Source organism: Microcaecilia unicolor, chromosome 13, assembly GCF_901765095.1.
Source record: "Microcaecilia unicolor chromosome 13, aMicUni1.1, whole genome shotgun sequence".
Lineage (NCBI taxonomy): Eukaryota > Metazoa > Chordata > Amphibia > Gymnophiona > Siphonopidae > Microcaecilia > Microcaecilia unicolor.
Genome location: NC_044043.1, coordinates 99,367,381 through 99,392,541, shown reverse-complemented (window position 1 = coordinate 99,392,541; position 25,161 = coordinate 99,367,381). Strand labels below are relative to the sequence as shown.

The window sequence follows — 25,161 nt, the reverse complement described above, 5'->3', positions numbered from 1 at the left end:
CCTCCTCTGTACTATCCAGATAGTGTCTCTGAATATCCTCACAGGCCTCCTCTGTACTATCCGGATAGTGTCTCTGAATATCCTCACAAGACCTCCTCTGTACTATCCAGATAGTGTCTCTGAATATCCTCACAGGCCTCCTCTGTACTATCCGGATAGTGTCTCTGAATATCCTCACAAGACCTCCTCTGTACTATCCAGATAGTGTCTCTGAATATCCTCACAAGACCTCCTCTGTACTATCCGGATAGTGTCTCTGAATATCCTCACAGGCCTCCTCTGTACTATCCGGATAGTGTCTCTGAATATCCTCACAAGACCTCCTCTGTACTATCCGGATAGTGTCTCTGAATATCCTCACAGGCCTCCTCTGTACTATCCGGATAGTGTCTCTGAATATCCTCACAAGACCTCCTCTGTACTATCCAGATAGTGTCTCTGAATATCCTCACAAGACCTCCTCTGTACTATCCGGATAGTGTCTCTGAATATCCTCACAAGACCTCCTCTGTACTATCCGGATAGTGTCTCTGAATATCCTCACAGGCCTCCTCTGTACTATCCGGATAGTGTCTCTGAATATCCTCACAGGCCTCCTCTGTACTATCCGGATAGTGTCTCTGAATATCCTCACAATACCTCCTCTGTACTATCCGGATAGTGTCTCTGAATATCCTCACAGGCCTCCTCTGTACTATCCGGATAGTGTCTCTGAATATCCTCACAGGCCTCCTCTGTACTATCCGGATAGTGTCTCTGAATATCCTCACAAGACCTCCTCTGTACTATCCGGATAGTGTCTCTGAATATCCTCACAAGACCTCCTCTGTACTATCCAGATAGTGTCTCTGAATATCCTCACAGGCCTCCTCTGTACTATCCGGATAGTGTCTCTGAATATCCTCACAAGACCTCCTCTGTACTATCCAGATAGTGTCTCTGAATATCCTCACAGGCCTCCTCTGTACTATCCGGATAGTGTCTCTGAATATCCTCACAAGACCTCCTCTGTACTATCCAGATAGTGTCTCTGAATATCCTCACAAGACCTCCTCTGTACTATCCGGATAGTGTCTCTGAATATCCTCACAGGCCTCCTCTGTACTATCCGGATAGTGTCTCTGAATATCCTCACAAGACCTCCTCTGTACTATCCAGATAGTGTCTCTGAATATCCTCACAAGACCTCCTCTGTACTATCCGGATAGTGTCTCTGAATATCCTCACAAACCCCCCTCTGTACTATCCGGATAGCGTCTCTGAATATCCTCACAAGACCTCCTCTGTACTATCCGGATAGTGTCTCTGAATATCCTCACAGGCCTCCTCTGTACTATCCGGATAGTGTCTCTGAATATCCTCACAAACCCCCCTCTGTACTATCCGGATAGCGTCTCTGAATATCCTCACAAGACCTCCTCTGTACTATCCGGATAGTGTCTGAATATCCTCACAGGCCTCCTCTGTACTATCCGGATAGTGTCTATGAATATCCTCACAAGACCTCCTCTGTACTATCCGGATAGTGTCTCTGAATATCCTCACAGGCCTCCTCTGTACTATCCGGATAGTGTCTGAATATCCTCACAGGCCTCCTCTGTACTATCCGGATAGTGTCTCTGAATATCCTCACAAACCCCCCTCTGTACTATCCGGATAGCGTCTCTGAATATCCTCACAAGACCTCCTCTGTACTATCCGGATAGTGTCTGAATATCCTCACAGGCCTCCTCTGTACTATCCGGATAGTGTCTCTGAATATCCTCACAAACCCCCCTCTGTACTATCCGGATAGCGTCTCTGAATATCCTCACAAGACCTCCTCTGTACTATCCGGATAGTGTCTGAATATCCTCACAGGCCTCCTCTGTACTATCCGGATAGTGTCTCTGAATATCCTCACAGGCCTCCTCTGTACTATCCGGATAGTGTCTCTGAATATCCTCACAAGACGTCCTCTGTACTATCCGGATAGTGTCTCTGAATATCCTCACAAGACCTCCTCTGTACTATCCAGATAGTGTCACTGAATATCCTCACAGACCCCTTCTGTACTATCCGGACAGTGTCTCAATATCCTTACAGACCCTCTCTGCACTAGGTAAACAGTTCCACAATGGAGCATAGGTAGAGGCAGGAGAGTTCCAGTATTTATCCAAACATTGCACTATTCAGTTTGCTGACGGCTGTCCTAATTTATCCAGATAGAAGAGTGGATATTGCCAGTATCCAGAGAAGGTCCGGCACTGACCATTCCGAGGCTGAACATTCGAATAGTTTTTGACCGCTGCAGCCTGCATCGAGACTGTGCTGGGTTATTTGTTCATCCCCTCCCGAAGCCCCTAAGCTGGATGCAGGAGGAAGAGGACAGGCAAATTTACCAAGGGTAAAGGCCAGGGATAAAACTCTCTTTTAGAGACACGAGTGAAAAAAGAAAAGCCAGATAATTAAAAGGAAGGAGGAGTTTAATGGAAAGCAGATATTCTTAGACTGTTAGATCATTTTTCACAATAAAGAGAGCAGGTAAGAGACCAAAATGAGATGCTAAAGGTACCAATGGGCGGGCCGGTCTTTTGATTAACATCTTCAATGGGTCCAGCACTGGCACGGTCGCCATATTAAGTGACACTAACTATACAGTGAAGAGAGCCGAGTAGGGACCTGTTCGGTAGTTGACCAATGCTGGCACAATCGCTTTAGATTTCAGTCTGTTAATTAGCACGTCTGTACAACATGGACAGCTTAGCAGTTTAGCAGCTGTATTTTGCTGCTGAATGGAATATGGCATCGTGTCTGTTCCTCCCCTAATCTATATAAAAGCTGTTCATTTAGCAGGTTAAATGGCCCAGTTTTATTCTGCTCTTTTTTACTCTCCACAGATAACAGATAAGCAAGTTATACCTTTACCACCCACTTGCTCCAAATATTTGGCTGTATCTTTTTACCGAGTGTTCTTTAGAAGCTCAAAGTCATCCACATTCCCCAACTATGAGATTGGTTTTATTTCCACTACCCTCTGCATGCATGTAAAATGGGACTTATTGTATAAAAAGGAAAAAAATGCTGAAATGAAAGTACCGTGCGCTGCTCTAACTCCCGCTGGAGGGAGGGGAGCCTCCGGCACCGTTACTGACCTCAGAACCACAAAGCAGGGCTTCCAGTACTCCTTGCCCAGGTAGGAGGTGCTGGCCTTGTAATACAACACGCCTTCCTTGGTGACCGGGAGCTCCGAAGATGTGGCTGTGCAGCCGAGTCCTATCGTCTGGTCCAGTGGATCTTCCCAGTGCACGAGGCCGTAGAAGTGGGTGACAACATCTGTAGACTGAGAAAAAGTCCGTCCACGTCACCGGAGATTCCGGATCCACACGCAAAGCAGAAAACAAGCACACGGCAGTCCGCAGGCTTTCTTCTCGTGTAAAATATGCAGAAAAGGGGTCATACAGTTGTGCAGGGAGTACACAGTCGGCACATCCCAGAACGATGTCCATTTTCACGGGATCAGTGCATAGACATTCCTGCTTAAGGCAGAGTTTTGATATATATATGTGTATTTTATAAATACACATTTCCATTTTCTTCACAGCAGATGTCAATTTGTGCACTACTATGTTGGGGGGGGGGGGTCACCGGAGAAGCCTTTTTATTTAATTTTTAATAGGTGCCTAGGTTACCTGTATAAAATAAAGACACAGGTGCTCTGAAGGCACTGCACAGATGACAGTATTCACTGCTGGGCTCAGGTGAGGCCACTTCAGTTTCTTTTCAAAGAGTTGCTGCCATTTATCAATACGGGAAGCCAGGCAGAAACGCCGGCTGCTTGTTCCTAACCTCCTATATCTCCAGATGCTCAGCTGAGAGACACGGAACGATAGTAACAGACTGAGGCTATGCTTACCTCACACTTTGACTCCTGGGCTACGAATTTGGCCAGCGCCAGTTTCTCCATGGTTGCATCAGTGAGGATCCAGGGGTACGGGGGCTCCCGGTAACCCTTAATCATGGCCGACTTCAAAGCAGCTACAAAAAACCTGGAGGAGGAAAAGTAACCTGTCTGAGAGGTCTTTTCATCACCTGAAGTTTTACCGCTTCACAGGTGGTAACCAACTGCAACAGACCGGTTCCACCCCAGAGGTGGCTGCATGCACGTTTCTGAAAAGCGCCTCAGGGTGGTCTTTGGATGCAAAAATGCACAAATAATAAACGTAGGACTACATAAAAGACAGTAATATAAAAATCTAAGAGGAAATGTAAGAAAATCACCACCGCAGGTACATTCGATTGGACAACTTATCAGCGATGCAGTTCCTACAGCAACTTTTAATACCAGTGAAAACTAACAGACCAAGGGCTAGATGCACTAATCAATCGTTAGAGCCCTTCCCTTACCGATTCCCTTAGCGAATCGGTAAGGGAAGGGCATGCATCAAAGAAAAGGAATGCAAATGAGCTGCTCGTTGTAACTCACTTGCATTCTCTATTCCATCGTTAAACAGTCAACCAATCGGCCGGTCGAGCATGCGCAGAGCAGCCAAGTGTTATGCTGGCTGCTCTGCGCATGCCAAATACGCCTCCCTGTGCTGCCCGAAGACGCCGCGCTGCTCACCCCCCTCCGATGCGGCTCGATCCAAGAGGTGCAGTTGAGGACGCCCATTCAAAAAAAAAAAAAAAAACACGCCCATTTTGGCCGTCTTTCCCCCCTCGCAATAATAACAACGTCTTTTTTGGCCGTGCTTCACTCAGCTGAGAGACCTGGAAGTCTGTGAGCCAATCACAACGCATTTAGCTCAGCCAAAATAGACGTCTGTTTTGAAGCGGAGCGCTATTTTTTTTTTTTGGTTGTTTGTGAGTGAAGGACGTCCATAAAGGACGTCCCTGATGAGCACTTGACTTTTTTTTCCCCCGATCTTTACTTTTGTAGCTCCCGCACAGCCCCAACGAGAGGTACAGAACTCTCGTTAAATTTTCCAGCGTTAAGGCAATCGGAAATGTTTAGTGCATCTCACTACAATGCGGTTTCTACACAATTTGCTCATCTGCATTCTGTTTTCGTTAGCTGCTACCGTTGTCGGAAAAAAGTCTTTAGTGCATGCCAGGGTTTACTACTTGCTCGTTAAGGGCTCTTTAAGTTTAGTGCATCTGGCCCCAAATCCCAAAGCCAGTGTGCTCAGAAATCAAGGGCCAGCTGCAGGCTTTGGGAGAATGGAGTGGGGGGTGACAGCCAATTTCACCACCTCACCTTTCTCTCCTTACCCCCACCCTAGTGCCCTCTCCCCTCACTCTCTCTGGCCAAGGACAGGCACTTTACCTTAGGGTCAAAATGAAAGATGACGTACTAATAAAATGAAGCAAAGAAGAGAGGAAGGCAAGGAGATTTGAGCTTGAATGGGAAGAGAAGCACATCTTCAGTTTACGCCCAGACAGAGGAGGCAACCGCTGCACCCCAGGCTCTTACTTACTCCGTTAGGGCCACATCAGCTGAGTCCAGCAGAAATTGGCGTCTGCGATTTGTACAAACTAGAGTGACCGTCTGCTGATCCAGTCCGATCTGGGAGACACAAAACACACACAGACGTTCAAAACACCAGCATTGCAAATCCACTAACAAGAAACGTGAGGCAGGGAAAGCGGCAGCAGGGAGGCTCTTACACCCAATTTCAGCCATTTGCAGTTTCACAGAGTAAATCTATAATCCATCAGCTTCAACAACGGAAACATATAAAATGTTAAGATACTTTGACCACGAGATTGTGGAGCTGATAAGTAAGATATAACAAAATGAGGATAATGCCTTTGTATCGCTCCATGGTGCCATCGCACCTCGAATATTGTGTTCAATTCTGGTCGCCACATCTCAAAAGAGATATAGTGGAATTAGAAAAGGTGCAGAGAAGGGTGACGAAAATGATAAAGGGGATGGGACGACTTCCCTATGAGGAAAGGCTAAAGCGGCTAGGGCTCGGCGGCTGAGGGGAGATATGATAGAGGTCTATAAAATAATGAGTGGAGTGGAACGGGTAGACATGAATTTCTTGTTTACTCTTTCCAAAAATACTAGGAATAGGGGGCATGCGATGAAGCTACAATGTAGAAAATTAAAAACGAATCAGAGAAAAATTTTTCTTCACTCAACGTGTAATTAAACTCTGGAATTCATTGCCAGAGAACATGGTAAAGGTGAGTAGCTTAGTGGAGTTTAAAAAAGGTTTGGACGGCTTCCTAAAGGAAAAGTCCACAGACCATTATTAAATAAACTTGGGGAAAATCCACTATTTCTGGGATAAGCAGCATAAAATGTTTTGTACTTTTTTGGGATCTTGCCGGGTATTTGTGACCTGGATTGGCCACTGTTGGAAACAAGATGCTGGGCTTGATGGACTTTTGGTCTTTCCCAGTATGGCAATACTTATGTAAAATGCTCAAAAACGTCAATTCTTGACAATGGGAAGGAGTTAATTTGGATTCTCACTCCTGATCTGTGCCAAATGTGACAGAGGAAGCAGACAGGACTCATTACTGGTAGTGAAGCAGATACTAATGTGAAATTTAACATGAGAGGAACACAGAGATTTGGACTGTCAGGGCTAAGATACTGCAAGTTTAATACATTTTGGGAAGGAGGAAGTGATGTCACTAACGGAGCTGACAAAGGCAATAAATCCCTGAAATAATGTCTCTCCAGGAAAGTGACAGCTGGTGAATCGAAACAGTACTACCCCGATGTTCACTTGAAAACAGCTGGAAGCATTAGAATATTCTGGATCAGTGAAGGAAAGAGGCAGCAGAAAAAGAGAGGCACCGGTAAAGAGTGGAGTGTGGCCTAGTGGTTAGAGCACCGGTCTTGCAATCCAGAGGTGGGCGGTTCAAATCCCACTGCTGCTCCTTGTGATCTTGGGCAACTCACTTAACCCTCCATTGCCTCAGGTACAAACTTAGATTGTGAGCCCTCCTTGGACAGAAAAATATCAGAGTAACTGAATGTAACTCACCTTGAGCTACTACTGAAAAAGGTGTGAGCAAAATCTAAAACCCACTAGCCAGTTGCTCCTGGTTATGCCATTCCCAATCTCAAAATGGCTGCTGGGTCTTCCTGTGGCAGCTTCATGACACTAAGACCCACTAAACCACCAGGAGGTTTAAAGGACTAGGATGAAACTACAGTGTAGTAAATTTAAAACAAATAGGAGAAAATATTTCTTCACCCAACGCGTAATTAAACTCTGGAATTCATTGCCGGAGAACGTAGTAAAGGCGGTTAGCTTGGCAGAGTTTAAAAAGGAGTTGGACGGTTTCCTAAAGGACAAGTCCATAGACCGCTACTAAATGGACTTGGAAAAAATCCACAATTTCGGGAATAACTTGTATAAAATGTTTGTACTTTTGGGTAGCTTGCCAGGTGCGCTTGACCTGGATTGGCTGCTGTCGGGGACAGGATGCTGGGCTCGAGGGACCTTTGGTCTTTTCCCAGTATGGCATTACTTATGTACTTAAAGGTAGGCCAGGGGAAGGCCTTCAGGTGGTGGAAGTGCAGGAGGGGGCACTGAGAATGACTGCGGAGGAGGGAGGCTCATTTTCAGTAGAAACCGAACTTCAAATTTCAGTTGCTAGTTCAGTTTTGGTTGGAACTGAGAATCCTGGTTTTGGTCAGCCTCTAATGCATGGGGTGGGGGGGAGGGGTGATGGAAGAGGGAGGGGCGGTTAAGATAAGGATGCTAAGGATATGCAATGGGACAGCTGAGGTGGGAATACGTTTCCATAGGAGGGAGACTGGCAGGGGAGGAAAACCGTCAGAATGGAAGGGGAATTGCTATTGCACCCTCCTTAATTTAAAATTCAGTTTTCACAACCTTGCTTTCTCCAAGTCAGCTGTAACTTTTCTTGCCTCAGTTCATTTCTACCCCTCCCCTTACTTCCTTATCCTTCCAATTCATTGCCCTCCCCCCCTTGACTTGCCTCCATGGTTATCTCATGTGCCCCCCATTATCACACCTTTCAACGCATCCAATCCTACCTCACCCCGTCATTAAATATTTCTCAGTATTCCTTAACTGCTCGTCTGTTAGCAAACCCTGACTTAATCTCCAGAATTTATTTTTACTGCCCCCCCCCCCCCCCTCCGTCCATTCTGAATTCTCCCCAAACTGATCCATGGTCAGCTCGTGCTGTGCTCTCTATTTGTGTGTGCATCACTGTTGCATCCATAGTCTATCCGCAGTGTTAAATCAGTATGTGAGTAGCTAGGATGTGAGCGAGAATAAAATGTGTCATCCCTTTGTCTTTCCACATAGCCGTCAGATTGTGTCTTTGCATCATTCGCTTCAGTTCCCTCCACGCTGCCCAAAGTTGTCCAGTTACACAAGTTTTAAGACCCACTCAAGATCCAGCATTAAATTGAAAACCTCCCCCCCCCTCCTCCACATACTTTCTCCCCAAACAAGAGCTGGGAATCATTGGGAATATAGATATTTACCAACTCTCTTTTCTCCCCCTTTGACTTCTGTCTCCGTTTCCCTCTTTATCCCTCACCATTTCCTGCACTGGTAAGGGAAAGTCATTCCACATTACTACTGACACCCCTCCTCCTCTCCTCCACCCTCATTAGAACTCCAAATTATTTGGTGAATTGACTATCCTTCGATAATTTGTCAGTCCAGTAATATCAGGTGCGTTTCTGTAGGAAGGTCTTTGCCATATTCAGCTGCCTCAGTTCTTTGAACATCAAACGGCCTCATCTACAGTGAGTTTAGGCCTTTCACAATATTTGAATGTGACTGTAATCTACTATTCATACCACTGTCTTTTTGGAGTGTGGTCCCCCTTTCCCTCAACCCCCCCCCCCCCATCCCCTCTCACCACCACCCTCCATTATTTTGCATTTGGAAATAAATTGAGTAATCTGGTAACACATAAGCTTAAGACAGTAATAAAGGGAGGTTGGGGGTGGGGGTGGGGGACCATTTGAAGAGGATAAGACAAAAGAGCACTTGAAAACATTTTCTGGGCCAGGTAGATCTCTCACGAATCCCCGGGGAATAATGGAAATGAAACCACCACCTTTACAGATAGCGGAGGTGATTAAAATATTCCCAACAGGAAAGGAAAGGCACCTGGTCTGGACAGGGTTTTATAAAGGATTCACCACAAGACTGGCTCCCCTGATGGCAAGATTATTCAATGCTCTACTGGAGGGATCGATGGGAATTGGTGGGAATCATCATATTGTATAAGACTGGTAAAGATGGAACAAACTGAATAGAGACATTAAAATCTTAGCTCAAATATTGACAACAGACTGGTGGAAGAACTCCTAAAGAAAGCTGACTCTGATCAGACTGGTTTTGTACCGGGATGGCAAACTGCAGACAATAAAACGTGAATGATCAGTCTAATATGGGTTTCAAGGAAGTGAAGAAGCTTTAGCACAATGAAATAAAGTTTCTATCACTACTGAAAACAGCAGGGCCAATGGGCAGCCCTGTCCTTTTGCCCTACTTAGTCTGAAGGCCTCGGTGAATTCCCCATTAACCTTAACACGTGCCTCTGGGTCCGAATATAACTTAACTACCCATTGCATAAAGTTCGGACTTACTCTGTTTTGTTTTTTTTCAGTATTTCATACATGAATCTTCAACAAACCCTGTCAAAGGCTTTTTCTGCATCTTTTGTGATTAACACAGTCTGTAGCCATGGCCGCCGAGAGGGGAGGTAGGGGGGGGGCAAAATTCCCTGGGCCCGGCGCCGGGGGGTCAGGCAGCCCTCCCCCCCCCGTTCCAAACCTTGAACCAATCAATCATATTCTTAGACCCTCCCCCTTCCCAAACACCACTCCCCACATCCACTCCGCATGTCCCTACTGATACACATCCCCAACCCCATCCTATCCCTTATAAACCACCTTTTGAATCTCCCTCCTCCCCATTCCTCCCTTTTCCTCAGGATATTTTAAAAATTTGTCTTAATATGGGCTATGGAGTGAGGGACTCCTTCATAAATATCAAAAATGGGGAACAGCCTGTCTTTCAGCAGCCAGCGACACGGACGGATCCTCGTAATCTAGAAGATCAGGAACGGCGTTACTAATAACCGCGATGTGCCTCACTAGATAGGAGCAAGTTGGAAAAGAATGGTTTGTTCAGCTGAATTATAGGAAGGTGACCTAAGGGGGATCAGGGTCATGATTTGGAGGGGGCGGGGCAGTGGAAAGATTAACAAGAGAAAAGAAGCGTGAATGTTTGATGCTTGGCTGTGTGAGAGACGGGCCAATATGACTGTAAATTATAACAAATAAAGTTATATAAAATAAAATCAAACGTTTTAGGGAAGCTTACGACTCTTCTGGATAGGAGCAATACACCCTGATGCCAGGAGAGCCCTAAAGCCTCCTCCGGGTACCTTCAGGCATTGGGACAGGGCCGTGGTGCTGCTAGGGTATGTGCTTACCGAGATATAATCCAGCTCGCTGTACGAAATGGCTTCTTCTACCATGTACGGTTTGTCTGTAGCTCCTGAGAGAAACAGAAGAAACAGAGATGAGAGCAGAGTTGGCTAATGCCTGGAGTCCTGTGAGAGAATCACTTGTGGTGATGCTACAGTCCAAACATCTCAGGCCTCCGCATAAAATCACCTCCACTATCCAGCGCTCAACGTCAGAGCAGCAGGGTCTATTCCTGCCTGCTACCCCCACTTTCCACCCTATAATCAATGGCGTAGGAAGGGGGGGCGGGAGGGGCAGTCCGCCCCGGGTGCACGCGCTCGAGGGGGTGCCAGCCCCACTGGTTCCCTGCTCTCTCTGCCCCGGAACAGGTTACTTCCTGTTCCGGGGCAGAGAGAGCAGGGAACCAGTGGGGCAGACGCAGCTCCGAATGACGTGCACTCGGGGTGGATCGGCCCTCCCGCAGGTAAGAATGCGGTCCGGGGGGGGGGGGGGGGCGCCGCAGGGGGGGGGGTGCGCAGCGGCGACCCGCCCCGGGTGCCATTAGCCCTTGCTACGGCACTGCCTATAATCCTGGAGTGTCATGAGCTGATCTCTTTCCCTCCCTGTTATCTCTTTTTTTTTCCCCACCCTTTCACGTTACGAGTGACAACAGCTCACCCCTGTCGGATCTGCTTGCCAGATCCTTTCCTGAAATGCCACTCTCAATTCGGATCGCCACATTCTATGTAAAATGGGGAACCGAATGCTGACCTTGCATTGTAAAGATTTTAACAAGAGCACAGAGATAGCAGGAAGGTGACAGGAACCCCAGGGGTGAGCGCCTACGGTCTCAAGATGGGGAAGGAAAAGGCAGGAACAGCTGGGAAGCGGAGAATACTGGGGAAGAGGCATAAGGGACAATAAAGGAGGCTGAGAAAGGGGAGATACGGGAAAGAGAAAGAGTAGATGAGGGATAAGCAACGGGGTGAAAGCCAGGATGAGAGACTGCACTGGGGACATAAGTGACAGAGGGAATCGCATGCCTGTGAGATATCACCTTGTTACCTTTTCGGAGCAGGTAGATGTAACAATCTGTCAAGAGCACATACAGCAGCTGTAAGTTGCCCTCCGTGTGACCTGTGCTCATCTGGAGCATCTGTGCAAAGAGATGGACAAGAAACTCAGAGCCTGAACTAAGAGACGGTCCACAGCCAAGTAACTTATAGGCATGACCAGTCAGTCACAGAACTACACAAAGGCGCAAGTATCAAAGCTAAAACAGCGCCAGCTGTGGACGTGAGGTACAGGTAAAGGGTCATGGATTTGCTATACCGCCTTTTCTGTAGTACAACCAAAGTGGTTCACATATATTATCTCCACTCGCTGGACAAATCTCTCTTGTCTTTCCCCTTCTCCTCCACTGCTAACTCCAGGCTGCGCTCCTTTTCTCTCGTGGCACCTTATGCCTGAAATAGACTTCCTGGACCTATACGTCTAGCTCCATCTCTACCTGTTTTCAAATCTATGCTGAAAACCCACCTTTTCACTGCTGCTTTTAGCTCCTAGCCACAATTGCCCTCCCCTTGTCCCTTCTCACCCATTACTTCCCTCACCCGTAACTGTCTTGTCTGTCTGTATTATTTAGATTGTAAGCTCTTTTGAGCAGGGACTGTCTCTTTGTATCAGGTGTTCAGCGCTGCGTGCGTCTGGTAGCGCTATACAAATGCTAATAATAATAATTATCTGCACTCTGCAGGTATGAGGACAATGATTACTGCTCACAGTATCAGAAAGTGCTGCCAAGTCTGGAACATACACAATTCTACCCAAAGAGAACGCAGGCGCCATTCTCTGTTTCATATTTTTATAAACATAAAACAGAAGACACGGTAGTTAGAGCACCAAAATAAAGTTTATTGGGACCCTACACGGTCCGTGTTTCGGCTACAAAGCCTTCATCAGGGGTCAACAGCTTGACGTATACAAATTGGCTTCTTGGTTTCTCAAAATGAAGAACACTTGAGCAGCCTGGTACAGTCCACGATGCACAATGGAAATACAAACACGTGGACTGTACCAGGCTGCTCAAGTGTTCTTCATTTTGAGAAACCAAGAAGCCAATTTGTATACGTCAAGCTGTTGACCCCTGATGAAGGCTTTGTAGCCGAAACACGGACCGTGTAGGGTCCCAATAAACTTTATTTTGGTGCTCTTACTACCGTGTCTTCAGGAATGGTCTTTCCTCGGATTTGGCGTTCTTCCACCTTTGTGTGTTTTGATATTCCTAGTTAATACTTTGACATTCTTCTCGGCCCTTTCTTTCTACGATTCTGCGACTAAAACTGCTGCCCCACTCTCACTCTGACTAGTACGCACTTTTGGGTACAATGGTTTAGGGAAGTCGAATCTTCCCCTGTGATGTTGCCTGTACACAAGATCACTATCTCTTTATCAGCCTCACAAAGAGCTGCCGCCTGAAACAGTGGGAAACTGAAACACAACCAGCACGTGCTTACCTTGAAGAGCTGCTCCTCGTTTTCCCGAAAGACATGAATCATCAGCAGTAACAAGTGATTGTTGTCGACCCTGACAGAAAGGAAATTCATTACAAATGAGGACTGTGCCGACCAGCATACTTCCAGTCCCCAGTGCGCAGAGCGTTTGGGGCATTTTAGAAAACCGCATGTAGCCACCTCTGCGGGGGCTGGTTTTGGACAGTGGCTTTACACATTTCATGACATTTTGTGAAGGAAGGAGGGTAGGGGAGGAAGACTCATCCTTACTGCTACCCAATAATGGACATAAAACAGGGATGCAAGACAGGTTTACTTCTCTTTCCAGCCATGTGTCCGCTATGACCTCAGGGGTTCACAGTACAAAAATCCTACATAAGCACACAAATCCTGAGCCAAGCTCCTAAAATCACCAAGGGGTGAAGCCCAACTCCGCATCCACCCTTCCTCTAAAGCCCTGACATTTATGAGTGACTTGAAGGAGGTGCAAAATTCAACGAGGAAATTATTTCAAATTTACATGGATAATACTTTGGACGACCTAAACTCTCCCGAAAGCACGTCCCTTCCGAATCTGTGCATCCCGTGGCATTTCTGTGTGCAATTATCACAGTGTAATTTATACCTTCTCCATAATTGATTTTGAACATTACACAGTAACACAGTAAATGATGGCACATAAGGCCCACGTGGTCCATCCACACTGGGAAGTCACCAGGGCCTTACTGCAAAAGTCATTTCCCAACTACTGGAGTTGCTGTCGAAGCCCCACTCCAGCCCATCCTGATTTGTCTCTGCCATTTCCAAGACACAGAAGGCAGAAGTCTGTCCTGCCCATCGTACACATCAACAGCCATGAAGTCATTTCAGTTTTATTTTGAGGTCATCCTCTTTCTATATAGGGAGTCTCTGTGCTTAATAAGAGAGGTTCAAACCTTTGATATACCGCCCTTCACATGATAGCGCTGCCAGACTGTTTACAATTAAATCCATACTAAAAGAATAAGTAAGGCAGACAGTACAAGAAAAAACATATAAACGGAGAAAAGAGATTAAAAAAGGGACAAAGGGGTGTTAAGTCATTTTTGGGAAGGAGTAGGAGTCTGTTATATGCCATAAGTAATTTGGAATGCACTGCCAGTTCAGCTCTGCAGTATTTCTACTTATTTAGGGTTTCCGGAAGCTTTGAAGACGTGTCTTTTTGAAAGAAAGAATTATGGGAGATCACAGCAGACATTTTGACATCGGAGCTGGCATAGGTAGGAGCGACTGAGGACTGCCTCTGCATCAATTAGGCCAGTAGACCACCAGACCACCAGGGTTTGTAAGGTAGGCCAAGGATTAGGGGTCCTACAGGTGGGGGGGGGGCAAAGTTTGTTCAGGGAGGAGGAAAGGCAGAGTGGAGCCCGTTTTTATTCAAAGCTTGGGGGGGGGGGGGGGGGAAGAAAATACCATTTTCAGTGTCGGCTTCGGCTGAAACTGTGGCGATTTTCAGCTGCAGATTCAGTTTCAACCGAAACAAAAACAAACAAAAAAAACGTTTCGGTCACCCTCTACATGGTCTAATATGGTGAAAAATGTGATGAATCCATTCTAATATCAAATAGTTTCTGGGACTGGCAGGAGATGTGGGGGGGAGGGAATATATCGCTATATATCACTGCATTCAGGTTTAAGGATAAGTGTATGTGCACATTTGTTAATGACCATCATACCCCTCCGACCCAACTTAAAAAACCTGGATACCTGCGACATAACGTAACCAAACACCGTAATGGACATTTCCTAACTCTTCCTCTCCCTCTCTAAGTTCCCTCAATGTATTTACCGTACATGTACCTCATTCTAACATATTATCACCTTGTATTTGCTCATACCGGAACCGGCTAACGCCGTTTACGGTACTATGTAAGCCACATTGAGCCTGCAAAAAGGTGGGATAACGTGGGATACAAATGTAACAAATAAATAAAATAAATAAAAAATACTGTAAACGTTATATACACTGTTCTGGTTTAAACGTGAAATATACCTGAAGGCACAGGGATGCGTTGCTTCAGAAGGACTGCCCTGTCCCTCCTCGACTCCCGAGTCCTCGGCACTGCTGATACTAGAGCTGGCTTGATCTCTCTTGAGTGCGTGTGCAGGCTCCTGGAGGCCCGTTTCCACCTGCTCCCTTGCGCCTTCCACACTGTCCTCTACGGGCCTTGCTGTTTTGTCTTCTCCCCTCCCTCCTTCTTCTGCTTGCTTAGCAGTCTCAGGGCTACTGAAAACATGTGGCGGTTGGCCATTGCTTGCAACGTCATGGTAGCCACTACCTGCTGCAGGAGTGTTTGGACTCTCAAGGGTAAAGCGGTAGAAGTCCATGGGGGCCGAAATCCCTTGGCTAAAGTCACCATACGGTGGTCCATCTGGGGTCTCCCCCAGGGAGCAAGTCCGAAAGGGCTGATCAGGAGGGTCGCTGTGAGAATTCCAGTGTTTGGGGTCAATCTGCCCATTCAGTCTGTTGATGACTTTGCTCAGGGGCTGCCCAACACTCTCCATGGACAGATCTTTCATTTCTGGGAGGCGGAGTCTCACGGCGTCTCCGCCAGCTGCTCTGTGCTGCTCATCGCAGGGGTCTTGGGAGCTCCGGGACACTCCACTCTCATTAAGGTCCTTGCTCTGCACCTCTGGCTCCTTGCCGCTAGGGGAGGAAGGAGTCGTTTCCTCTTCCGATTTATGCTTCTTTTTCTTCACAGTTTTCTTCTTTTTCCCCATCCTGAAAGAAAGCAAAGAAAACTAATCTGTTTGCTTCAAACCAGCATCTAAACATTTCACCTCCCTAGGCCTGGCCTGACACAGCTGTACCAAAGGACCTGATATTTAACTGTTTTGCAGACTGCCACCGCCATTATACCTGAGCCATGTCCAGGCTCCAGCACTGAATTCCCGGGTACACGGAACTGTCAAAAACATAGCTGGTTAAGTGCAATATTCGTGCCGATTCTGTCCCCAAATACCCCCAAAATAGCTGGTTTCAGCTTGGGGACTAACTGGGCATTTTCAGTAGCTGGACAGACGATTTAAACGGCCAGGAGCCTTTCCTGACCATTTAAATCGTTCTGAATATTGGGCCCTTGGTTTCTACTGGTCTTACTTCTAACACGCCAATAATGCAAAGGGCACACAACAAGCTATTTGCATAGCCACAGAGATACCCAGGACTGGATTAAAGCATAGGCAAACTAGGCCTCTGCCTAGGGCCTAAAAATATGTGTGTTTGGGGGAGGGGGCTTATCAGAAATGCTCAGAATTAAGAAGGAGAGGATTTCTAACTGTCTAAATTTCTTGGCGAATTCTATAAATTTGTAATTAACTGTCTGGATAGCTAAAATGTCTGCATATTTTTCAGAGTTTAACTCTCTGTAGTTCTCCAATCCTCCTCACGTCTAGTGCACAGACTGTGGTAGGACCCAGTGCTAGACATGATCAGGCCCAGGGCAGACGTTAGGGAAGGGGCCCCAAAGCTCGCTTGCGGACTGTCCGTCTTCCAACTTCAGGCAGGTTTAGGGCCCCCAGGGCAATTGCCCTGTTTGCCCATCCCTAATGCCAGCCCTGGGCAGGAGGGGCTGAGTTGCAAGGGCTGTTGGGTCTTGGAGAGAGCCAGTGAAATTTATGAGTATCCTGGGAAGGGGGAGTTGTTGAGAAGGAGTACGAATGAAAGAGGAATGGGGGAAGTGTGAGGGTCTACTGCTGCGGCTGAGCGAAAAGGGACGATAATGGGCTGAGCGAGTGGAGTGGGGGGGGGGGGGGGGCAGAGACTGAATTAGCACACGAACAGCAGCAACTGGGAATAAAGTGACTTGTTCAAGGTCACAAGGAGTAGCACCCTTACCATCAAGGGACATCTCCAATCAGCATCAATATTCACACCGAAATGCATCATTAGGTGCTAAACGCACCCCTCCCCCTGCCATATCTTATCTTGGCCACATGATCAGTTAATTTCCCTTATGGATCCATAACTTTCTCCACAAATGGAAGTTTTGACAGAGGGTAGACGTTGGCCATCATGTCATAGGCCTCACCTTTTTTTACACAAAGGCCTAACCACTGCTTCTTTCAAGCATTTTGAACTCTCTCTTTTCTAAAGAATATTCACTATATAGGTGAGAAAAGGGAGACCCCCCCCCCCCCCCAAACATCAGCTTCACAATCCTCCCTGGAAAAAAAGTCTACACCACTAGTTGAAGGTCACAATTCAAACTCAGACTCCTCAATTTTCTGAGCACCAATTCTGTCTGACCTTAGTCTTGGTGTTACCTAACCCTTCCATTACACCTATTTGCTGAACTATCCTTCCCAAAGACCTTTAAGTATTCTCTGGAGAAGTGGCCTGAGAACAAGGGGAACTGGGTTCAATTCCCACTGCAGCTCCTTGTAACTCTGGGCAAGTCCAGTGCCCCAGGTACAAAATAAGTACCTGTGTGTAATATGTAAACTGCTTTAATTTACATAGAAATCATATAAAAATGCCAGTACCAACAAAGATGTCACGCCTGTGGGACAGCACTTTACAAAACCAGAACACTGTACCAGTGACTTTATGGTGAGGATCCTGAAAGGGAACTTTAAAACAATACAGGAACGTAAGACCTTTGAAGTCAAAATGATTAAATATTCTGACACCCACCAGACAGGACTTAACAAAGATCTAGATTTTCTAGCCCATTATAAAGCATAAAATTGTATTGCTTTGTAAATTGTATTGCTCTTCTGTCTCCCTGACTGTCACCTATCCACCCCCATCCTGTTAGACAGTCACTGAAATGCTTTGATGTTTCACTTATGCATACTGTCATCTACCAACATTTGCTTATTTCCGATCTGAGGAAGAAGGGCAACCTTCGAAAGCTAATCAAGAAATGTATTAAGTTATGTCCAATAAAAAGTATCATCTTATTTTCTTTTCCATGTTTTATTTCTATTAACTGTAACCACAGAAAGGCAGTAAGTATTTCAAATCCCAGCCCCTTTCCTTAAAAAGAACAAACAAAATCTGGTTAGAGTGTCTCAGTGTTTGCTACAGAAATCCTAAAGTGAACAGCAAGTTACAGCGTTAAACTCAGTAGGATTTAGTAATGGGTAAAGCAACACTACCGGCCACGCCCATGTTCACGCATGCATTTATGTGTGGGATTGCTGGCATCATCCGCTCGCTCCTTGCACTGACCTGATCACTTCTAGTTCCGTGCAGCTCTCAGCCTGGTCCGTGTCCTCCACTGTGACTTCTGCTTTTTCCTGAGAGGTGCTATGCACTGGAGTGATCTCCGCAGAGGACACCGCCTCGACCTTCTCTTCGTTGAAGGGGTTGTACCGCTGTGTTGGGCTCTTCAGAGTTGCCCTGACACAGCTCAGGTCAGAAACCACAGAATGGGGGTAGCCGGTGGTGTCAGCGAGATCTCCGTCTGATGAAACAGGGTAAGGGGGTAAAAAAAGGGCTTCTATTAATTGGTGATCCAAAATCCACGATGTTGTACAAAGCACCACGTTAGACATCCCAGAGTAAAGGAAAAGGTAAAAGGTAAGTGGGAGAAGAGGAGACCAGACTACAAACAAGCTTTAGGACAAAGTACACTGAACAACCACCATTCACTCACTACTAAATCCAGATTTTAAAACTCTTTTTATTGATTTTACTCTGGAATTCATTGTGCCAGAGAATGTGGTAAAGGTGGTTAGCTTAGCAGGATTTAAAAAAGGTCTGGATGGCTTCCTAAAGGAAAAGTCCATAGATTTGGGGAAGAGCCACTGCTATTTCTGGGATAAGCAGCATAAAACGTATTGAACTTTTTGGGGATCTTGCCAGGTATTTGTGACCTGGAATGGCCATTGTTGGAAACAGGATGCTGGGCTTGATGGACCTTTAATCTGTCCCAGTGTGGCAATAATTATGTACTTCAGGACAGACACAACTGGCACATACTTGTGTCTTCAATGCACCAGTCTCCAAAGCAACATTCGAATACAAAGGAAGTCCTACCCCTCCCTTTCCTGCTCCATCACAAGCACAACAAACTGAAGAAGCAAATTATGCACCTCTTCATCCTGACACATTTAGGACTCAATTCTACAAACGGTGCCCAATTTCAGGTGCCAGCATATACACCAGCGGTTCCTAAACCTGGTCCTGGAGACACCCCCAGCCAGTCAGGTTTTCAGGATATCCACAATGAATATTCATGAGAGAGATTTGCATGCATTGCCTCCGCTGCATGCAAATCTCTCTCATGAATATTCATTGTGGGTATCCTGAAAACCTGGCTGGTTGTGATCGCTCCAGGAACAGGCTGCAGATGCTCAAATCTCTGGCGCTGTACTGAACAGTGCCGGAACAGAGATTCTGAACAACTCCCTAATGCTCAATGCTAATGAGATACAAATGAGGTGCACTCATTGAGCATTAGGAAGTTGTCTGGAACTTGAGTGGAAGATGGTGCCTGGTGCATGTGCTCAAGAGTTGTGCGTTACGCACGGCTCTTCAGTGCATGCCCAGAACGCCACAGGGAAGGAGGAGGAGGAGGTGGTGTCGGCTGCAGATTCAAACTTGGAAAATTGGCTTACATGTAAGGAACTGTCCTTGGAGCGATCCACCCTTCCTTGTGACTAGCTGGCTTCAGCAGCCCCACAGACGGAGCCAGGCTGAGCGCAGGCTGCAGGTCTCGCAGTGCACATGGATCCAAACGGAGTTCTGAAATCAGCCAAATTCTGTGGCAGCAGACTCCGTCCTTCCCCAGCCCACAGTCTGGATGACTGGGTTTGAGACCCATAAGATCAGCTGCTGGGGGAGCGTGTCTTGGGGGCTAGTTTGACTCTCTTCCTGTCCTAAACATTCCAGGATTTTCCCGCACTGGCTAGACTGGACTGGTTTTAGTTTTCCTGGGCGGCTGTTTGCAAGTATTTTGTCTCTCTGCAGCAGAGAGAAGGGGGCAAAGTATGTCCGGGCTGCTTCACAAACCCTAACGCCAGCTCCGAGCTGGCATAGATATGTGTGGGATATAAATGTCATGCACTACTATTACTAATAATAATTTAGACTCAGCAATAATACTTGCAAGACAGAACCACCCAGGCACCGCAAAATCAAGGAAAAGAGGAACGTTCATCATTCCGTCAGGGAGACAAGTAATATTCACCAGTTTTCCAATTGCTCCTACGACTCCTGGATTAGGGGGAGGCAGGTTTAGGGTGCACAGATCTGCCAAATCTGGTGAGGTATTAATACCAAAATACGTAATGTTGGTTGTTGACCAGTTAAAAGGAAAATCAGACCCCCCCCCCCATCCAAACACTGGATGCACCTCTGATGTACAGAAGTTCTAAGGCCTGACACTGTTCTGATCTCCCTAAACTCCTTTAATACCTTCAGTAGAGATTCACTTGATCATCAAATCATGATGGGATCTTACCAGGTATTTGTGATCTGGATTGGCCACTGTTGGAAACAGGATGCTGGGCTTGATGGACCTTCGGTCTGTCCCAGTTTGGCAATACTTATCTATTTATCCACAAATGCCAGGCACTTTACCACCTCCTCTCAAACTGAGACGCCTCTGATTTTCTTGTAAGTCCTAAATTTTACCAACACGTATATAGCAAGTAAAGCTAAGGTGATAAAGGGCACCCCTGTCTTGTCCGCTGTGCTAGTGTAAATGGTTCTGAAGCCTCTACATTAACCCACGCTGAAGCTACTGGGCCAGCATATATTCCCTCAAGATCTGCAAAACAATGGCCCTCGAGTCCAAATTTTCCTAACACGTGAAACGAGCAGTGCCAACTCACCCTATCAAAAGCCTTTTCTTCATCAAAGCTGATATCAGTTCACTGTTTCACTCTACCTAGACCAAGACTTAATTCCTTACAAATTCACTCAATCAAAGCTGTCTCCTCCTTCATTTAATCTCTACCTTACAGGCCGACCGATTTTTGGTTTTGGTGCTGAAACTGACCTGAAACCCTAATTCAGTCCTTTTCTGGCTGAACTAATACTCTGGTGCAGCCCCTGATCCTTTCCTCCCCCCCCCCCCCCCCCCCCACAAGCATCTTTTGTGCAAGGCTTAAAAGCATTGGTGGTGCAGTGGGGGCAGGAGCGATGACGCCTAGACCCCTTTCCTGGTCGGTGACTCCTAATGAGGAACCTTGCATGACGTAGCTATAAATTCGGGTTCCTCTTTCCCACATGCATCACTTTGCACTCACTCACATTAAATGTCATCTGCCATTTAGACGCCCAGTCTCCCAGTCAAGTAAGGTCCTCTTGTAATTTTTCACAATCCTCCCGCGATTTAACGACTTTGAATAACTTTGTGTCATCAGCAAATTTAATTACCTCACTAGTTACTCCCATCTCTAGATCATTTATAAAAAGCAGCAGTCCCAGCACAGACCCCTGGGGAACCTCACTATCTACTCTTCTCCATTGAGAACACTGACCTTTTACATCTACTCTCTGTTTTCTATCTTTTAACCAGTTTTTAATCCACAATAGAACACTACCTCCTATCCCATGACTCTCCAATTTCCTCTGGTGTCTTTGATGAGGTACTTTCTCAAAAGCCTTCTGAAAATCCAGATACACAATATCAACCAGCTCACCTGAGATTGGAGTAGGACTGATTACCTTTTCTATGCCAGCTCCAATCTCAACATGGCTGCCAGGCAGTCTCATGAGACTGCCGCTTGAAGTCTCGCCAGCCATGTTGACAACGGAGTTGACAGGGACAGGAGTGAGTGCAGATCGCTCCTGCCCCCATGCACCACCAATGCGTTTAAGGTAAGCCTGGGGTGGGGGTCTGGGCGTCGGAGGTGAGATGCTCCTGCTTTTTTTTGGGGGGGGGGGGGAGGGAGGGAAGAACGATTCGTTTACAATTTCAGTCGAAACCGAGTGACAAAATTCAGTAGCAGGTTTGGTTTTGGCTAAAATGGAAACAAACTGGTTGAAAGATAGGAAGCAGAGAGTAGGATTGCGTGGCCAGTATTCTCAGTGGAGGAGGGTAGTTAGTGGGGTCCCGCAGGGGTCTGTGCTGGGTCCGTTGCTTTTTAATGTATTTATAAATGACCTAGAGATGGGAATAACTAGTGAGGTAATTAAATTCGCCGATGACACAAAATTATTCAGGGTCGTCAAGTCGCAGGAGGAATGTGAACGATTACAGGAGGACCTTGCGAGACTGGGAGAATGGGCGTGCAAGTGGCAGATGAAGTTCAATGTTGACAAGTGCAAAGTGATGCATGTGGGTAAGAGGAACCCGAATTATAGCTACGTCTTGCAAGGTTCCGCGTTAGGAGTTACGGATCAAGAAAGGGATCTGGGTGTCGTCGTCGATGATACGCTGAAACCTTCTGCTCAGTGTGCTGCTGCGGCTAGGAAAGCGAATAGAATGTTGGGTGTTATTAAGAAGGGTATGGAGTCCAGGTGTGCGGATGTTATAATGCCGTTGTATCGCTCCATGGTGCGACCGCACCTGGAGTATTGTGTTCAGTACTGGTCTCCGTATCTCAAAAAAGATATAGTAGAATTGGAAAAGGTACAGCGAAGGGCGACGAAAATGATAGTGGGGATGGGACGACTTTCCTATGAAGAGAGGCTGAGAAGGCTAGGGCTTTTCAGCTTGGAGAAGAGACGGCTGAGGGGAGATATGATAGAAGTGTATAAAATAATGAGTGGAATGGATCGGGTGGATGTGAAGCGACTGTTCACGCTATCCAAAAATACTAGGACTAGAGGGCATGAGTTGAAGCTACAGTGTGGTAAATTTAAAACGAATCGGAGAAAATTTTTCTTCACCCAACGTGTAATTAGACTCTGGAATTCGTTGCCGGAGAACGTGGTACGGGCGGTTAGCTTGACGGAGTTTAAAAAGGGGTTAGATAGATTCCTAAAGGACAAGTCCATAGACCGCTATTAAATGGACTTGGAATAATTTCGCATTTTTAGGTATAACTTGTCTGGAATGTTTTTACGTTTGGGGAGCGTGCCAGGTGCCCTTGACCTGGATTGGCCACTGTCGGTGACAGGATGCTGGGCTAGATGGACCTTTGGTCTTTCCCAGTATGGCACTACTTATGTACTTATGTACTTATAAATGGTTTTGGTTGGCCTGTAACCTTACGTCTCCTCAGCTTGGCTTTACTTTCTTTCAAAGGCCCCTCTGATTTTGCTAAGTGTGTGTCTTGATGAAAGTCAAACGCTGCACTACACAAATCAGGATAGCAGTTTGGTTGGTGATTATAATTTGATGCTAATTGTGGTCATAAGTAGAGGCAGGGCCGTCCTGAGGGTTGTGTGGGTAATGCAACCAACAGGGTGAAAGGGAGACAGGGACACAAAAGTCGCTCCCGTCCATATCTCTCCTGTAGTGGCCGTGGCACAATGGGGTGAGTCGCACAGGGCATAATTCTCAATAGCAGATCAGGAGCACCTGGGCATCAGCTTCTGGGTTTGGATGACATCTGGGGCTGTAGAAAGCAGAATTTGCGTCTGTGATCTGAGACTGAGAGAGAGTGTCCTGTGCCTGATGGCTAACCAAGGGCACATACAGTCCACCCTGGGTTTGATTTAGGGTGTAGGGTGAAATTTGGGTTTTTTCATTCCCTTTAATTTCTTTCTGCTCTTTTGGGCTTCTGGTTCAGTCAGAATCAGCTTGTACTGGGCTATGACACCCTGAGCCTTCAATCACAACTCCCCAGGGCTTCCCTTCATTTTAGGCCCTCTCAACCTCTCACATACTTCATCTCCACAGCAAAAGTCCTCAACACCCTCAGAACCTTGACTTCCAGGCTGGAAGAAGTTGGTTTTATTGAAGAATTTCTGTATTTTGGCATTGAAATAAAAAAAAATCAAACAAACAAACATAAAGAACCCTGATATCCAGGTACCAAAAGTCTGATCAGGTTGGTATTACCAACAGTTATTTCTGGAAAGATGCAGAGGAACATCCCTTCCCCCCAGGTTCTGGGAGTGAAGATGGTTTCCCAGTTCCTCCTTCATTCCCAGAGTGCACTGCTGAAGCACTGAAATCATAAGAAAGGAGCTGACCTCCAAACCCTCCACACCAGACTTTTTTTCTTGGTTTACTCTCCCTGTTTTAACAAAGGTTGTTGTATCATCAAGTCCCCAATGGAGTTGGATGGCACAGCATTGACTCCCCCCCCCCCCCCCCCCCCGCACAAATCCCATATTCAATAGGCTAAGAAGGAACCGTCCTAGACCCGTAACTCGAAAACCCATGCTTGATCTTAACCAAAATACCTTCAGAGCAGTCTGGCCCTGTGCCAGTCAGGTTACCATCTCGGCTAGCAGGCAAGCGACCCCTACCGGCTTTAAGGTGTCACTGATGATTAGTTATATGAAAGCAGTGCCTCACCTCTGGCACAGTGGTGAAAAGGGGGTCTTAAAAGAAATGCTGCAGGTCTACGTAACATACTATATAAACCACTGGTTTCAAATGAAGCAGTCCAGAGTCAAAATCATGACCATCACCACCAAAGTGACCAAGAGTAAATTACAACCCAAGCCACCAAAACAATTAATACAAGAAGTTTCTCATGCATTTCAGGGAATGAGCAAAGTTCAGCTGTGAGGAAGCCCATGCATCCTGTGGTCCAAGCCGCTCCCAGCTGCAAACAGGTTGGGTTTTCACGTTATCCCCAATGAATATGCATGACAAACCTGCATACAATGGAGGCGGTATGTATGCAGATCTCTCTTGGGTATATTCATTAGGGGTTCTATTTGCAGGCAGAGGCCCATCAGTGGATGGTGCAGGAGTGATGGCTGCAGAGCTCACAGTTCGTGGTAGTCTACGTTCCTGCCATCAGGCGTTGCTGTGGGGAACGGTACAGGAGCATTAACTGTGTGGCAAGCTTACAACTCTTGCAGTCCCAGCAGGAGGTGCTATAGAGCCTAATGAAAGAGTGGGCGCGTTCTCAGCTCCTGTAGTCCCAAGCCAGCAGGAGGCGCTGTAGGGAATACAATGAGTACTTGGTGAGGAAAAGCTGCTGTTCCTGTTCTCAGTACCTCATGATTTGTTCACCATCTTGCAGAATTATATTCAGAGCATTTAAAGTTTCTTTTCTGTTAGTAGGCAAAGTGATCTGTAAACCAGAGCACAGGGAGAGGAAGAACAGGCCGGATGGCAGAATACAAAACATTCTTGATGGAATTCTGTAAGTCTAGAATTAAATCAGGAGGAG

The 25,161-nt window shown here is 46.5% G+C and overlaps 1 protein-coding gene across 2 annotated transcripts in view; it reads right to left on the bottom strand.

Annotated features, from left to right (window-relative positions):
* The window catches only part of PLEKHM2 (pleckstrin homology and RUN domain containing M2), a 104,982-nt gene that overhangs the window by 16,789 nt on the left and 63,032 nt on the right, over window positions 1–25,161 (bottom strand). For both annotated transcript variants that reach the window (XM_030222602.1, XM_030222603.1), the window contains 8 exons: window positions 18,140–18,374; window positions 14,957–15,685; window positions 12,928–12,997; window positions 11,477–11,567; window positions 10,438–10,502; window positions 5,457–5,545; window positions 3,896–4,028; window positions 3,135–3,322 (listed from right to left, as the gene is read on the bottom strand). In XM_030222602.1, coding sequence (XP_030078462.1) covers window positions 3,135–3,322; window positions 3,896–4,028; window positions 5,457–5,545; window positions 10,438–10,502; window positions 11,477–11,567; window positions 12,928–12,997; window positions 14,957–15,685; window positions 18,140–18,374 — 1,600 coding nt within the window. The remainder of the gene's footprint in view (window positions 1–3,134; window positions 3,323–3,895; window positions 4,029–5,456; window positions 5,546–10,437; window positions 10,503–11,476; window positions 11,568–12,927; window positions 12,998–14,956; window positions 15,686–18,139; window positions 18,375–25,161) is intronic.